This window comes from Brachyhypopomus gauderio, chromosome 10, assembly GCF_052324685.1.
Source record: "Brachyhypopomus gauderio isolate BG-103 chromosome 10, BGAUD_0.2, whole genome shotgun sequence".
Lineage (NCBI taxonomy): Eukaryota > Metazoa > Chordata > Actinopteri > Gymnotiformes > Hypopomidae > Brachyhypopomus > Brachyhypopomus gauderio.
The window spans coordinates 8930168-8944720 of record NC_135220.1 but is presented as its reverse complement, the minus strand read 5'-3'; the positions used below and the strand labels follow the sequence as shown (position 1 = coordinate 8944720).

The following is a 14553-nucleotide window of genomic DNA, read 5'->3' as shown; positions in this document are numbered from 1 at the left end:
ACGAATTTGGCGGCCTTCGAAAAATGGTCAACTATTACCATGAGAGGGAGGCAACCCAGTAATGATATCCATGGACACATGTGTGAGTGAGTCGTGACCCCACTCCATTACTTATTTACACAAGTGCGGATGCACAAACAACCGCCCAGATGCTTCACCACCTGGACCTGGATTAGTGGCCAAGGACTGCTGCACCGCGGCCTCAACATCCCATTGAATGGGGGCAACAATCTTGGCCGCGGGGATAATGGTGCTGGGTGACGATTGCTCAGGTGGTGACTCCCATTGGTGGGAGTGGGCATCCGGCTTGGTATTTTTAGTTCCTGGGCAGTAGGAGAGTACAAAATCAAATCGCCCGAAGAACATGGACCACCTAGCCTGTCTGGGATTAAGTTTGAGAATCCTCCTCACATGCTGCGCATACTCCACCTCACACGACTATAGATTAAAATATCATCCAAGTAGATGAAGGCGTAACAGTCCAATGGCTCGTGAAGAACTTCATTGATGAATCGCTGGAAGACAGCGGGCGCATTCATCAAACCGAAGTGTGTAGGAAAAAAAAAACTTAAAGGTGAAACTAAACTTAATGTTTTCTTGGAAGACTGTGGGAGAGCAGAAGTGGGGAGGCCACAGTGGCCTTGAGAAGAACAGAATGAGCCCATTTAGTGCACAATGTAAGGCAAGCAGTTTTTAGATAACCAGCAGTGTTGGGAACGTTACATTAAATAAGTAATTAGTTATAGTTACTCACTACTTGTTCAAAAAAGTAACTGAGTTAGTAACTGAATTACTCTATAATAAAAGTAACTCGTTACCAGGCAAAGTAACTATTTGCGTTACAGTAAAAAAAAAGTTATATGCCAATGAATAAGGATTTTTTTGAAAAAGCAGTTTTCACAGTCAGTTGAAATGAGTAGATCAGAAAGGCGTTTAACTTTTGATATTTATTGCACATCCACAGACCAGTGAAGGATAAAGTCCTTTAAAATCCCAAATCTTTGTAAAAAAAAGCAAAAGTAAACAGTTACACTATATAAAGTGCATTTACATCTATCAAATTAAATTAAATTCTCTCAACCTGAGACAACTGGTTTGTTCCCAACAGAAGTAAACTTAACAATAAAACCTCTATTCTTAATTAAATAAATCAAATTCCCAGTCTGGTAGACATTCAGGAACTTGTATTTTCTTAAATAATGTTTATATCGCCACCTTGAAAATGCAAATTGTTCTTCGGCTTGCTCCTGACTCGCCATTTCCGCCTCTTCTCCATTTGTGTCGGTCACTGGCGTGTTTCGGCGCACGTGTAAAAACACTGGATCTGATTGGCTACCATAACGCTGCCTTAGCCAATCGCTTACTGACTTGTTAAGTTAAACAGGTGTTACATCAAGAATGGTGACCTATCGAGATCTGTTACTCCTCACTAGCCTGGGCAGCGGTCCGCTCGCATTACTGTTAGTATATCAATATATAGTAACGCACCGCTTTTAATGACCAGTAACGTCAACGGCGTTGTAACGACAGGAAAAGTAATTCATTATATTATCCCGTTACTGACAAAATGACGCGGTCATTGCTTTTCCTTTTTTGTGCTTTTCCCGCATTCCTTTTGGGAGAAGTTTCAGTTCACTGTTTCTTTTTGTGATTGGCGTTTGGGTTCTTCTCCTGTTAAATATTTCACGCGTTGTATGGGTTCACATACCACCGCGTAACAAAGGCATTCACCTCCCTCATAAGCTCATAGCGACGCAGGAGGTAAGTACTCAAAAAGTGACAGGGAACAAAAGGAGATTAGAGAGAGATAGTGGCAAAACACCAACAAACACAACACGACTGACAAGAGAACGCATGCTGAGAGACATAAGGCATGGGGACCAAAACGATTCAGCAGTGAACTGCTACAACTCTCTCCCTTAAGTAGGTGGAGAGACAGCTGTGGCTGATTCACTGCTGTGGCTGATTCACTGCTGACACCGGTGTGTGTGTGATTGGTTGTCTGTGACTTGTACCTGTGTTAAATTGTGAACCGCCTTGGGAATTCGGAAAGGCGTTATATAAATCGAACATTCATTCATTCATTCATTTGTGACAACGTGTTGTAAAAAGCGCTATATAAATACATTTGACTTGACTTGAACATTGGAATAAAGAGAAGAAAATGTGTGTTATTGGTATAACTACCAGTGCAACCAATACCATAAAGTTTGTGTTTGGATTTATTGAGCAACTAGGTTTGTGTGTAGTTTCACCCACACATCGGATCCTGCCCAGTTTATTGTGCCTTTCTGTGTCAATTATGTCACATATCATTTAGTTGCAGCACATTCTGACACATCCATCCTGATGTCTTTATGACAGTTAGATTTCAACTAAATGGAACCCCTGGTGTCAGTGGCTAGGGACAAATATAATTGGGGATAGGAATAAATATAAGTGTCATCTGCATGTCAACAGCAGACTCATCAAAATGTGGTGGGGAAAGCACATGGAAGTTACTTTCACCAAGAGTACTCATAACTGGTGAGAAATGACTGGAACCAATTCAAAGCTATTCCAGTTAGAACAGTGCAGTTTCGTAAATGATTTACCATATACAGTGGTGTACGTGGTCAAAAATTGCTTAAGTGACTGACTGACAATTTTTTTATTTGGTTATAAAGTAATCAGAGGCAAATTCAATATTACATATAGTTTTCAAATTGGAAACCATATTACGACACACATCACTCAAGAGACTTTAAAGATAAAGTGAATACTATTGCAAAAGTTAAAAATGTACAATACAGACAGGAACATTTAGCATGGCAGGAAGTAGTTGTTATTAAGCGTACGTAAGACCTTCTTGCTTGAGGAGCTGAACTCAAACATGTGTGTTCCACTGAAGAGGTAGGTATAACCTGTAACACACAGTTTACATGTAGGGTTATCACACAGCTACTTAGTCCTAGGATGGTTTGACTGTCTTAAACATTAAAGGTGTTTATATTACGTACCCCGGTACTGGAAAGCTGCAGTAATTTTTCCATTGATTCCTGGGAATCCCTTTTTCACCAGTTTAGGGTAACCCTTGTCCATCACCTTCCTGCTTTCATCATAACTGCAAAGTAATTACATTTGTTAGCTGTATGCAGAGAAATAATTCTGGTAATTAAAGAAAAACAATGTCATTTATGTCCTACCTGTAGTAATAGTTGTCAGTAAAGAACAGGGTCTTTTCAGTGTCCGGGTCATAAAGGGCTGCGCTGATTTGCTTCACTGTAGAAGGAAGCCCCATGCTGCTGAGGCTCTTGGGATACCCCTGCACAATGTCATAACCGTAGAGAGCCCAGACCTTCTGATCTGAAGATCATGAAATCAAGATTGGATGTTTATCTCACAGTGCATGATGACTGGTGTTACTGGAAATGTTTATTGTACATTATTGTTTACCTTTGAAGAGGAACAGTTGGTCTTGTGCCGTGTTCTCATAAGCAGCATCAATATTCTCTGGAACATCAGGCCAAAAACTCTGAATCAGATGTTGTTCAGCTTTGTTGTTTGTTGAAACACGCCAGAAGAGGCTGAACAACAGAATTCAGTGTTAGATGGTCAATCCCTTTGAATTACATCTCATATATGATTAAGGTAATTCAGCAAAGCCTCTTTGTCCAATTCCACCTATTCTTGAAGAAGATCCTCTCTCCTCGCAAGGTAGCAACAGCATCCAGGACAAGATTGCGGTCGCAGGCGTCAGGAGTAACAGGAGGGATGGGGTCAGGCTTGTCTGGGATCACGTGAGTATTTGAACCTGTGATTAAATTGTCAGAAATTAGATGAGAATTGTTAATATTATTTAACAGACTCTGAAGAAAACTACTACAGAATTTTTCATGGTTCACTTAAATTTCACTTCACATTGTGCTTACCATAGAGGGACTGAATTCCATTGACATCATCTCTGGGCAGAACAAATGAGTTTGGATCCCTATAACTGTACATTGGGTACATGAGCGCACCCGGGTCACTGGAGTGGGACAGACCCAGTGAGTGGCCAAACTCGTGAGCAGCAACCAGGAACAGAATGTAACCTAAAAAGAATAAATGATCAGCCTATCAGAGTTTATATGATTTTCATAGTTTTCTAGGTTCAGTGGTGATTTGCAAGCCTCACCATTAGTTGAACGGAAGCTGAATTGTTCGTCCTCATCAAAGTGTGCGTCTCCTCCAATGCCAGCAGAGGGAGCAAAAGCATGAGCCAGTGTGCCGTGTGGTCCATCAAAGGGGTATTGATCACCGTGGGCTACAAATAAGGAAGGGGCTTTAATATTGGAAGACTTCATAATCTAGACAGTTTACGTTGTTTTTAACGAGCATTGCACAATCCTTCATCAGCTGTGCAAGCAAAGTGCTTCTGAATTAATAGGAGGAAGAGCCAGTATATATATGTATATATATTTATGTATATATATATAAAGTGAAAAATCTGATTTAAACATCTGCGTTTTCATATATGAAAACGCAGATGTTTAAATCAGATTTTTCACTTTGCCTGCACGGCTGATGAAGGACATCTGACCAAAATGTCCTGGTACTACAGTTATAGATCTCTTAAGTGTCTTAAATAAGTGCACTGCAGTTACTTAATTTGAATCTTCTTCAGATTTATACACACACACACATACGCGCACACACATGGTGGCTGCTTTAAGTGTTGACTTACATCCTCCACCGAAGGAGATCATGATGTCTGCTGTGCCACTGTAGATGCGGGTGAACTTCAGAGGAGTAACATGGGCCCAGACCTGCAGCGCTCTCTGGATGGAATCATCCACTTCAGCCTGAGTCATGTCAGGAGTGTAGTTCTCAATCCTGTGGGAATTACAGAGTGTGTTAAAGGTTTTACAGGCTTGTGGCAGTGCAGTTATCTCCAGCAGCAGCTCCTGTGTGTACCTGTATGTTAAGTCGCTGGTCTTCCACTTGAGACCCTCACCAAAAGTAGAATACTGAGCAACATCTGGAACTCCACAGCGAGGTTTCTGCATCACCTTTAACGTCTCTGAGTCCATAGTTCCTGTCACTGTAAGTCCAAAGAACTTCTGCATATCTGCTATTTTGAGACTCATCTGACTAAACCTCCCGTTGGAAGAAGGTCCAGTTTGCTCGGTCAGGTTGTAGAATTTCTTCAGATAGTTCTACACAAAACAGTGAAAGTCTGATTAGTATGAACAGTTTCTAACAATGTGAACCTCTACAAAATGGTAACATAAATTATTGTATCTTATTCATGAGTATCAATAATTATTTCTCGTTCTATAAGTTTTACATCACCTTTACAAAAGCATCATTGTCCTCATTTTGACGTGATATTGGACCTGAATGAACGGTCATCATCAGGCCGATGAGGATGCAGAACTTGAAGTGAGTCTTCATGTTGCCTCGTCCTCGAGAATCTACTCTTTAGATTGCACACAGAGGGATGGAGGCTTAAATACACCATACACAGACATGTTGTGCAATAGATTTAGTCATCATGTGAGTGTTTAGTTCAAGACACATCTGGATTTCTTTGATGATTACTACTTTTGCACTCTGTAAATGGTGTGTAAAGAAATGTTTATAATGCTGTTTACTTGTCTTTATTAATTTTTACATTCTGCACATTTAGGATTTTTATTTATTGTTAAAATGATGTTTTAAATGCTAACATTGTTCTGTGATATTACATATTTTACCCCTAAAACTAAAGAATTTGAATGTTGTGTTAAATAACCGTGCGAATAAAAACAAACTGCTTTGGTGACTATCTCCCCTGAGTTTTATTTCTGCTTAAAGATGTATTTTATTGTCATTTTCCTATAAGAACAAGATATTTTAATAAAATGGTAAGGTTTATAAAGGTTTCTCCTTTTTTGCCACATTTTTGTCACAAATCTAAAATATGTTTGGTAAAACATCCAAATGAAGTAACACCTACATTTCAGTGAGTCTCTTGTGTTCAGTTCTCTGTTGTTCAGTTCTCTTGTGAACTCCCCCAGTGTGGGACTATTAAAGGATTAACTTATCTAATCTTCCTCTTGGCTAAACTGCCTTGCTAATTCTAGAGGTCAGAGGAGAATAGTCAGGCTGATTGCAGCTGATAGACACCAACAGTATTTCAAATAACCACTCTGAGCTATCCAGAGGAGCATTTCTGAACACACAACACTTTGAACCTTGAAGCAGATGGACTACAACAGCAGGAGATCTTCCTTAGTACCATTCCCTTTAGCTAAGAAGTGCTCACCAAGATTGCACAATAAAAGATTGGAAAAATGTTGCCTGTTCTGATTAGTCTCAATGAAAGCTTACCCTTACCCTGGTGTAATGGTGTGAGGATATTTTCTTGGCCTACTCTAAGGCCCTTAATACCAATTGAGTATTTAAATAACAACACAGCCTATGAGAGTCTGGTTGACCATGTCTGCTCCTTTATGACTACAGTAGGCCTATACTTTCAACAGAATAACCTGTCATGTCTCAAAGCTCAAATCTTCTCAAACTGGTTTCTTGAACATGAATACATTGTACTCAAACTGATCTAATTCCAGTGTGGTGAGTGAGGAGATGTGTATTTTACATAAATAAACCAAGCCTAAACATTTCAGTCTGTTAGTCTGTAACTATTATGAATTTTAGATTCAACTTATTGATTACTTCCATAACTAAAAAAGGCAAAAGAAAGTAACATCCAAAATTATTGAACAAAGTGATGGCTTTGGTTCATGTTGTAATATTTTGTAAATGTTTTTTTTTCTTTTTTTAAATGTTAAAGCCCTGCATTCTAGCTGATGCATGTTAGGACAGTATCTTTAAGGAAATAACTCACTGATTATCCGTTGCATTCTGGACTACTGAAATTTTTAGTGCCACCCATTCATGCTAAGGCATTTATCATCAAGAAACTTTACTGTATCATTACGATTTCACTCACAAGGGACATCCTTGAAGCTAATACTATACTAGACTATGTTTCCACTCAGGAGCTTGAAGCTAACATCCTTGAAACTAACACATTTTCAGCCTGACAACATTACACATGGTCAGAGCTTTAGGGGAAAACCAAAATAAGTCTTAATCGATGGCTTGGTACTTGATTTAGAGAATTTTGCTTTGTGTATCCAAAGAGTGTATTGTATAGAGACAGCACTGGAAGTGAAGCTTCAGAAAGAAAGGAGTTGCTCTAATAAGCCACAGGAGGACATGAAAAATAATTTTTGCTTCCTATTGGACCTGAATTGGTCTTCAAGACCATTTGAGCCATTTATATTAGGCACAGCTTAAATGAAGGACAGTTTTCACCTCCTTCATTATCAGTATCTCCATGCAGCTGATGTGGTCTCTACCAATCTGACTATTCAAATGTAAATCATGTTACAATGTTACACTATACTACACCATGTTTCCCCTCAGGGGATGTTGGACAAATTGTTGTAATTGGCCCCGTTATGAATATTGGGGCCATGTGATGGCCCTTACTCATTTAAAAAATCCTAGATCTGCCACTGGAGTAGAAAAACAGGGTGAAAACACTAAGATGTATGTGTAAATACTGTGCCGCCTGCTGGGGAACTGCCGATCTCTGCATTTAAGAATCATATTCATCTTCATACTCTTCAAAATAATATAACTATAAAAGTGAATAGATGTTTTGGCTGTGTGCCACGCAACACACAGATTAATGATAAACATGGAAGATTATGTACGGAAATATTTTTCCCAGTAAAATGTCAGCTTGTCAGGGGAAAAACATCTGCATAGCCTACAAAAAAATCACGTGTAAAAATATAATTTATTAACTGTTATGATCTATGATCTGCATGATTTAGTCCAAAACACTTCAATATAGTTCTATAGAGTTGCATTTATAAATCATTTTATGTCTTGAGTTTGGCAACGCAGTGTTTTGTGGCATTAAGCAATGCAATTGATGTCACATCCATCGTGCGTAACTGTCTCCTTCTGTTTGTTTCTGCTGGTTTGAACTGGCTCATGTGTAGTTAAATTTGAACCATAGACTGCAAATCCTTGCTCAGTGCAAAGGAATGAGTAACATTTTATTGGACATTGATGTTGATGAATAATACAGTCATGGAATCTGAACAAGCCAAAATAAGGCAACTTTATTTGTAATTTGAAGTCATTAAAAAAACCACATATTTGCTTTGAAACTCACTGGTTAAGCACAGGAAGACACATGGATGATTTTCAAAAATGCTATTATTTTTCAAAAATGTTTTTCCCAGACAACAAACAGTCTTGGTACAGCTTGGTGAACAGTGTGGCTGCAGTGTGTAGTGATTTTGTGGATCTTCCTCAGGTATTGGGACTGATAGACTGTAATGCTGTGAGCATGTTGTCTAGGATGAGTTCACCTATTCTCACTGCTCTCTGAAAGACCTTATGGTTGCAGGTAGAGCAGTTGTCACACCATACAGTTATGCAGCCATGACAGATGGCTCTCTGAGCATATTAGGGCGTAGGTCAGCAATTGCAAAAAGTCGAGTTGCTGATGAGCAGGTGTTGTAATTCAGTGAGGGGCACTGTGTGAATCATAACACTACAGCAGCCCCACACATATGTAAGGGAGTGTCTGCAGTTTCCTGTAGTTCACAAGCATCCCCTTTGTGTTATTGATGTTGAAGAGCAGGATGGTGTCATCACATCACTCAGGCCACACTCTGATCTTGTCTCTCGTGACTCTTCTGTGATGAGGCCCTGTGGGACATCATCGTTGGATTTGGGGGAGTGTTGGAGTTCATGCATGAATAGGGAGTCGGATAAGGATACATTCCATAGGAGCGTTTGTGCTCAGACTCAGTGTGGAGATTATCTGTTATCTATTTTTACTGTCTGTAATAATGGTTTTGACAGTCAGCAGGGCATGCCTGGACTGCAATGTAACCAGAGGCAAAGCCAGAGACCAGATGTTAATCTGTGACATTTACAAAATGTTATGCAATCAAAACAATAATGTGAAACCACAACAATTAAATAAAATCTTTATATGTTTAAATGATCACACAGAAACATGTGGCTTGTTTTTCATGTGAGCATTGTACTACAAAATACACAAAAAATGACTACTACAAATAATAACAGGTAGGAGGATATAATTGTACATTTCTGGAAATTAGCACAGGGTGTAAAGAGTTATATTTTGTAAAAAGGATAGACAAATTCAGAGTTGTGAGATGGTGAGCGTGTTGGGTATTTTGCTTCTGTGAGGGCACAGAATGTATGCTCTTCTTCTGGAGTGTTCCAATAAACAATAAGGCTGAGCAGCACCTGTAGACGCGTCCTGCCTGGTTGGGTTTGCTCCTTGATCCCTCATGTCTGCTGCAGTGTCCCAGCATCCAAATCTGTCCTGTGTGTTTGCAGTTCTTCAGTTTTTTCTCTCCTTTTTCTTTACTCTGCGCCCTGTGTCTCCTCAGCATCTAGGAGGCGTTTCACAGAGCTGCAGCTGCTGTGGTGTGTAAACTCTCAATCTGCATAACGTGCCTCTCCAAAGGAAAAACAAAAGTGTACAAAATGTGCATTTACAGTAATAATGTAACTATTCATAATGCAGAGAGAAACTGGATATTTGAAACCTGAATATTTTCTAATGGATGCAGAAAAATATAACTGCTTAATTATTACAGTTATTCCTGTAGCAGGAGGGCAATGGAAAGGGAGTCCTGGTATTTGGTAATGGTGGTAATGGGAATGTTGACGTGTTAATCCTGACATCTAAACTGCGTTACAGGTTATATACATCTCTTGTTTGAGTTCAGCTCCTCAAGCAACAAGGTCTTGCATACACTTATTAACAACTACTTCCTGCATTGCTAATTGTTCCTGTATATAGTTCCTCTTTTTCTGTTGTAAGAAATTAGCTGTTGCAATGACCTGGTGAAGAAAACTATTCCTAAAAAAATAACCACATACTGATTGATGTCTGTTGAGGGACTGCGTCTTATACTCCAAACCTTTATTACTAAAAAGTACAGATCTTTGCTTGTCAGCAAGCACTGAATATAAAAAATGCAATACAATGGTTGTCATTCATTTGTGGTTTTGTGTTCATAGACATTGTGATGCTGGTTCACAATGTTTTCTTATATATAGAAACACAGAAACAGAAAAAGAATCAAATCAAAGACTAGGAACATAGATCAGAAACCAGGGCAAGACAAACACAAGAAACCAGGGGCACAACATCAGAGCATGTGCAAAGTTTTGTGACTGACAATTGGACCAAAACAGTATAAGCATAATCTCAAAACGGGGAGTGGAAGCAACAGTGAAACAGGAAGCAACTGTCCAAACAACATACACTATATTGTATTGTAAAATATTTGCTCACCTTCCTTGACTCACACATGAGCTTAAGTGACATCCCATTCCTAATCCATAGTGTTCAATATGATGTTGGTCCACCCGTTGTAGCTAGAACAGCTTCAACTCTTCTGGGAAGGCTGTCCACAAGGTTTTAGGAGTGTGTTTATGGAGATCTTTGACCATTCTTCCAGAAGCACATTTGTGAGGTCACATACTGATGTTGGTCGAGAAGGCCTGGCTCTCAGTCTCCACTCTAATTCATCCCAAAGGTGTTCTATCGGGTTGAGGTCAGGACTCTGTGCAGGCCAGTCAAGTTCATCCAAACCAGACTCGGCCATCCATGTCTTTATGGACCTTGCTTTGTGCACTGGTGCACAGTCATGTTGGAAGAGGAAGGGACCAGCTCCAAACTGTTCCCACAAAGTTGGGAGCCTAAAATTGTCCAAAATGTCTTGGTATGCTGAAGCAATCAGAGTTCCTTTCACTAGAGCTAAAGGACCAAGCCCAGCTCCTGAAAAACAACCCTACACCATAATGCCCCCTCCATCAAACTTTACACTTGGCACAATACAGTCAGACAAGTACTGTTCTCCTGGCAACCACCAAACCCAGACTCGTCCATCAGATTGCCAGATGATGAAGCATGATTCGTCGCTCTAGAGAATCGCTCTAGAGTCCAGTGGTGGCATGCTTTACACCATTGCATCCAATGCATTGCATTGCACTTGCTGATGTATTACTTGGATGCAGCTGTTTGACCATGAAAACCCATTCCATGAAGCTCTCTGCACACTGTTCTTGAGCTAATTTGAAACACTATGCACTTCAGCATCTGCTGACCCCACTCCGTCAGTTTACCTGGCCTACCACTACATGGCTAAGTTGTTGTTGTTCCCAAACACTTCCATTTTATTATAATACAGCTAACAGTTGACTGGAATATTTAGGAGCGAGGAAATTTCAGGACGGATTTCTTTCACAGGTGGCATCCTATCACAGGTCCATGCTGGAATTCACTGAGCTCCTAAGAGCGACCCATTCTTTCACAAATGTTTGTAAAAACAGTCTGCATGCTTAGGTGCTTAATTTTATACATCTGTGGCCATGGCAGTGATTGGAACACCCGATTCTGATCATTTGGATGAGTGAGTGAATACATTTGGCAATATAGTGTATTTCCAGCAACAGCAAAATGTTCCTTTTAAATAAAACAAAAATACAAATGTTCATAATCTGCAGTATTAGTGGAATCATGTATATAGTCAAAACAGCACTACAAAATTACAGTAGTACATAAAAGAGGAAGTCCTGTGCAGAAATGATTTCTGAAGACTCCTTTATTTATGCAGCATATGAATGATTACTAATCCTGCACTTGTTGAAATGTCTTGAAATATCCTGAATTGCACTGCTGTGTTTCTTGTTTACAGGCATCATTACTGATTATTGTATGGTATGGCACATGTGTTCATTATTTTGTTTGAGGTTTGAATTTCATAATGTTTTGGACATTTTCTAGCAGTAACAGGAGCTCTAAATTTGGAGATATTAAACATGACAATGAGGCTTGGCTGGTGTTCAGATATGATCAGACCTTCCGGCCTCATTTAGTGATTCTCAAAAGGTGCAGAGGCTGTACTGTGGTTTGCTATGATCTGTGTCTAGATCATCTATTACTGCTTGATGGGACTGTGCACATTATATATCATTCAATAAAAATGGTTGGTGATTTTACCTTTAAAATCATCTGACCAATACAATTCAGTATGAGATGGTCAGACTTAGTGTCAGGGCTGTCTCCAGGATCGTTACACCTGCCGCCACTGGGGGGAGACCATGAGCCAGCTCCTTGCAGCAAGATCACAGTGATGATCCCGTTTCTAATTTCTCCGTTTGGAGATGTTCCTCTGTCCCAAATCCTAACCCCTATCCCAAACCCTAACCCCTGTCCTAAACCCTAACCCTAACCCCTGTCCCAAACCCTAATCCCTGTCCCTACTATCTCAAGTGTTCTCACTCCTGCGCATTTCTTTGGCCATTCTCAAGTTTTCCTTTGCTGTTTGTTTCTCTATTGGATTTTTGGTTGTTTTGGGAAGGTTTTTTTGTTACGGTCAGAGAGCCAGCTACTTCCCCTGGCGTCCCTGATTCATTTGTTGGTTTATTTATTTTTCTGGCATTGAACAACATACTTTGTTTACAGAAGTATTTTATTTCAGCACTTTTCCCGCAGGTTTCGGTTCTTTTGTATTTTTGTAGGTTCGCTCATTGTTTAAAACGTCATGGTGGATCTCGCTAACGAAAGTTTAGAGACCTTAACATTAAATTTTATACGGGATAAGAATTTGTTCATTGTTTGTAATTAACAGTATTTAACAGTGCAAGTAAAATATAGCTTGAAATAAACCTCGGGTCTGGTCTGTGCGCATTAGGATGTTTACACCAACGATACAAACTGGTCTGCACAGGATTGAAAGTTTATGCTTTAATCATTTAAAAATACAACTCGTTATTGGATCATCATCATTCATTTTGCTATTTTAAGTATTTTAAGTTCTGAAGCATAAACGTTAAATCCCCTGCAGACCATATTCTGAGTGGCATTAATCAGGATGCAAGCCTATACATAATCAGTAGTACACATGGGCGTATTCTATCCCCACTGAGGTTTTGGTTACAACCTGTGTGCATTGGGCCTTGACCTTTGACCTTTCCTCACATCCTACTTATGTATCCAATGGTAAAGGACTATTACCACCTATTAAGCTCCTTTGCTGGTCTCCTTTGAGTAAGATATAAAGGCTTTTAGTTTAATCAATGAAGTTTTGCTGTATTTCTAATATGTAATGCTTTTGCTAATATGTAATTGATTTTATTTATTATTATTGAAGTGGCTCCTTTTCTTAATGCTTAAAAATTGATGAGTCGTGATGTTTTCTGTTTTATATGAGGAAGTGTTTTCTTTTCTTAAAGGCCAATGCATAATAGATTATCTACATCATTGTATTATGTGCTACTATTGGCCAGTTAGTGGCAAAATGACGAGTGACGAGTCACTTGACATTGTTGCTTTTTCTTTCTGGTACGTAACATTAAATATCAGGCAGAAACACTATCATCTCCTACTGATACAGACTGATGAAACTGTCATGCATTTTGTTTAACTACTGTATGTTCGGTCATCTCCTATTTTGTGAAATTAAAGTTTGTGTGATTTTGGATTGTCCTTTAAGTCTGTTGTTTAATAATTTTTATTATTAGCTACTGTGATATCATGGACAGAACAGAAACAGCAGGAGGCGGGGCTAGATGTGCAAATGTCCATCTTATGAAAATACGAAGAGTAAGCACTTCATTTACAATTACATTTATGACCTTCTTTGTGATTTAAAAAGCAATATAATAAAATAATGCCATGTGATGATGGCAGCAACATTCAAATTATAATAAATGTTGGTTCTGATATAATGAGTAAGCACTGGCATTTTTCCCTGTTTAAAAGTCTAACGTGTCTCACATTAGTGTAGTGATGACTTAGCGTTGGGGACAGAGGTAGACAGAAATGTTTCTGCACAGCCCACGTGTGCTTGCATTATTTCTTTTATTATATAACTTTATATAACATATATAAAGTTGAAAAGAACAAATAAATGAAGGTCATGTGAATTCAGGATGTGTGAAGTGTTTGGACATTTCTACATAACCCACATATCACAGCTGCAGTATTTCTGGATGCAGTTGTGGGTCAGAACAGCAGAGGTTGCAATAATGTGGGAAGGCTGTAGTGTTCACAAGCGTTGCCAATACACCTATGACATAAATGAGTCACTTCCCTCCTGCCAGACAAGAGCTTTCCAATCACTCCCAGACAGCTTACAGCTCTGTGTCATCTATTAAGGTGTGGGGAATGTTTACTCACTCCATTATAAGCCTTAGACATTTCTGAGACATTTCTGATTTGTTCAGACATTTCTGATTTGTTCATATTTCTTACATAAAATGGAATATACAGTAGGCTACAGGCCAAAAGTTTGGACACACCTTCTCATTCAATGCATTTTCTTTATTTTCATGACAATTTACATTGTAGATTCACTGAAGGCATCAAAACACTTATGGAATTCTCTCACTTCAGGTTTGCCTTATCAGGGTCTCTCAATCGCTCATTGAAAGAATGTCAAGAGTGTGCAAAGCAGTAATCAGAGCAAAGGG

The 14553-nt window shown here is 39.2% G+C and overlaps 1 protein-coding gene across 1 annotated transcript; it reads right to left on the bottom strand.

Moving 5' to 3' along the window:
- Positions 1-2635: 2635 nt before the first annotated feature.
- On the bottom strand, positions 2636-5463 carry LOC143525383 (collagenase 3-like). Its single transcript, XM_077019253.1, has 10 exons — positions 5314-5463; positions 4936-5177; positions 4706-4854; positions 4157-4285; positions 3912-4073; positions 3664-3793; positions 3436-3566; positions 3186-3345; positions 3000-3103; positions 2636-2903 (listed from the first exon to the last, which is right to left on the bottom strand). Exons 1-10 carry the CDS (start codon positions 5413-5415, stop codon positions 2803-2805), a joined length of 1410 nt encoding a protein of 469 aa, XP_076875368.1. The 5' UTR covers positions 5416-5463; the 3' UTR covers positions 2636-2802.
- Between the last annotated feature and the right edge of the window lie 9090 nt (positions 5464-14553).